Below are 3231 nucleotides of genomic sequence, written 5' to 3'. Positions count from 1 at the left end.
CCCAAATCAATTACATTTGATTACAGAACAAAAATTAAATCTGGACAAAATGATAATGTCCAAAGATAAACAAACCCAGGCAATGGACTTTCCGTAATTTTTAAAGCTAGTCTATGAATCAGTAAGAAGATCCATAGAGGACCAAACGCCCAGATGAAAATGAACAAACAGCAAACGCATGCACTTAACTGGAAAATAATGAAATTTTAATGCATGAACAATTTACCTCACTTGTAACTAAATAAATACATATTCTATGAATAGTGAGACAGGATGGCGTCCTGGTGGTTTAGTGGTTAAGTGCTAGGCTGCAATCTGCATGGTCAGCAGTTCAAAACCACCAGCAACTCTGTGAGAGAAACACTGGTCTCTCTACTCTGGTAAGCACTTATAGTCTCCGAACCCCGCAGGGGATCAATCACTACAAGTCAGCGTTCACTGGATGGCAGCAAGTGACAGTGGGTGAGCAACTGTTTCTCACCTAGCATCTTGGGAAGTCCTAATGTTTGGTATGTAGGTGCCAAGATGGCTTAACAGGTACTATCACGTAATATTGAAGTAAAATTGGTGCAAACAATTTGGAGACTACTTTGGTACACTCATCAACAATGAAAAATCCATCTCCCACTTCACCCAGTGGTTTTGCAGGTTGAACTTTTCTATGAGGATACATTCCTATGATGCACAAAGAGGAATATGCAATATATTCCTCTATATAACCTCCATAAAACGCCCATTTGGTGATGATAGAAATCACATTGTATTTTCGCTGCTTCAGGTCTCCTGTCGTACCAGGCAAGTCACAGGTGTTCAAAGTCCATCACTAAATGAAGGAATGAACAACATTCAAGGCAGAGCTGCCATTAATTGGTAGCAACCCTTATATGCCTAGGATGGGTTGGATAACTGTTAATGTACATAATTCACACAATAGAAAAATACACAGTTAACAAAAGGAATGAAACAGATCAGAATCTAGCTTTTTTTCATACATTATCATGCATGCTGATATAAAATAATCACCATGAAAAATCAGGTAAGAAAGGCAATGTGCAAAACACATGCACATGCTTATGTGAGGGTATACTATATTGAGAAAAATAAGAAATTGACAACTGCAACTGCCTTTGATTAAGTAGACAACTGACCACCTTACATTTGGGAGTGGAGAAATCCACCTTTCGGTTTCCTATGTTGCTTTATCTGGGTTCTTTGTATCACCAGTACATAACTTTTCCTAGTAAAAGTCGGTTAACAGCAACAAAGCTCCTACTGGACAGAGTTTGAGAAACGGGCTAGATGGGGTCCAATTGCGGAGTTCTTACTCTGCGGGCACGATGTGAGGCGCATCTTGTCCCAGCCTTTAAACTGGTTAATGTTCAATCCTTAGACAGTAAGTGATGCAGGCTCCTTACCGTTCTTTTCCACCGATGAGGGCAGCCACCAAAGGCCACCACAATCCGTTTCCAAACGTTCTCCCTACCTTTCTCAGGCAGTTGGAACACAATGCCAAACAAAGAACTGACCGGAACGCCTTCCTCCAGACTCGAGTCCAACTGAGTGGCTGTGTTATCTTCACACTTAAGAATTGCTCTTCAGTTCTGCTGGTAGTTTTATTATCCTCTCCAATTTAACAGCCACCTGCTCAGATGTGAGAAGCCTGGGCTTCCTGGTCTTTAACTGTTTACAGGATAGCTCTTCCTCCAAGGAGAGAAAAGCCCTTTCCTTCAAAAGCGACCCCTAGGCCCCTTCAGACAAGGTGAAAATTCCCACACGTACACTAAGTGGGTCACCCCTGTCCCCCAAAGTTCCGGCACTTTTCTAGGTTTCCGATTTCCAAGACACCGCCCCCCTCCCCCCCCAAAAAAAAAAATCGAAGAAGAAGAAAAAAAGATGAGAAAAGAAACCCAACAACTGGAAAGTCGGGGCGCAGGTGGCTGGGCGCACCTTCAGCCAGCGCGCACACCTGCAGAGCTGCGGGGCTGCGCGCCCCGGGGAGACAGGCTTACCCGCCAAGCCAGGTCCAGGTCGAAATCTCGGGCGCGGAGAAACCGCAGTAGGAAGGAGTCGGAGAGCGACGGCGGTGCGATCGCGATGCCGGCTTCCAGGGCTCGGTGCCGCAGGTCGGTCAGGGCCGGCTGCAGCCGCGGCGAATGGTCCGGCAGCGCGTTGAGTTGCTGGCCGGCCGAGAGTCCCGGCTGCTCCCCGGCCATGCCTGCTGCTCGGCCCGCAGCGCCGCGCGCGCTGGTTAAAAGAGCGCGCCCCGCGCCACCGCGCCAGCTCCTCCTTCGGTGGCGGCTGCCCAGCTCACATCCAGCCCCCCATCGGCCAGCTGGCCCGCAGGCCCCGAGGGGTGGCCGCCGAAACGGCTTCGGGGAATGAGCGGACCCAACCACCGGAGACCCTTAGCTTGCTCAGCCCCTCTCACTCTCAGAGTTAGGAAGAATCCTATACCGTTCTATGAGCTATCTTCTTAAAGGTGTTCCTAATGGCTCTAGTCTGAAACTTTTGGTAATCCCAGCTTTTACCCAGTGAAGCAAGTATTGTTTGATGCCAACAGGAAGGTGTAAAAAGAGGTTAGTTTGTCGATCCTGAATATAGTCAAGTAGGCTTAAAATATTTTTTTTCAGTATTAGTTGGCTGAAAAATGTTCCTTCCGTCATTATTTCCTTCTTCCCTCTCCTCCTTCCCTTCCTTCCTCCTTTCCTTTTATTTATTCATAACCTGGGAACTAGAAGGTGCTTCAACCAGGAAGTGTTTGGTAGCACTGTGACAGATGTGTGCAGTTCTGGTGGGCTAGTGGTTAAGCTTTGCCATGATCTGCATGGTCGACAGTTAAAAACCACAGGACTGGGCTTTTTACTCCCATGTATAGTTATTGTTTTGGAAACCCACAGGGGGTGGTTATTGATTCCATAGCATTGAGCATAACAGATGATCAACTGAACTCCCTCCTCTTTCTTCTAATGCTCTGAGCTGTTATACAATGACTACACACGTGTGTGCACACACACACAAACATTCCATAAAGGTAACACACATTCCATCATGATACTATTTCCACTCCTCCCTATTCAGGCAAATTCATTTCAGTTCTAGATACCTGGTCTCTACAAAATAAACGGCTAGTCAATATCAATTAAAACAAACAAAACAACACCAAAAACTTCCTCTGGGATACTTCAACACGGCTGAATTTTAAGATGGTGGTGGTGGTGGTGGTGGTGGTGG

At 46.4% G+C, this 3231-nt stretch overlaps 1 protein-coding gene across 1 annotated transcript in view; it reads right to left on the bottom strand.

Moving 5' to 3' along the window:
* The window catches only part of TTPA (alpha tocopherol transfer protein), a 46553-nt gene extending 44340 nt beyond the window's left edge, over nucleotides 1–2213 (bottom strand). Inside the window, exon 1 of the mRNA XM_004697756.2 lies at nucleotides 2010–2213. Coding sequence (XP_004697813.2) covers nucleotides 2010–2213 — 204 coding nt within the window. The remainder of the gene's footprint in view (nucleotides 1–2009) is intronic.
* Between the last annotated feature and the right edge of the window lie 1018 nt (nucleotides 2214–3231).

This window comes from Echinops telfairi, unplaced genomic scaffold, assembly GCF_000313985.2.
Source record: "Echinops telfairi isolate 266 unplaced genomic scaffold, ASM31398v2 ScPeMD7_1;HRSCAF=3_0, whole genome shotgun sequence".
NCBI lineage: Eukaryota > Metazoa > Chordata > Mammalia > Afrosoricida > Tenrecidae > Echinops > Echinops telfairi.
The sequence above is the reverse complement of the archived record's forward strand: the minus strand, read 5'-3'. Positions and strand labels throughout refer to the sequence as shown.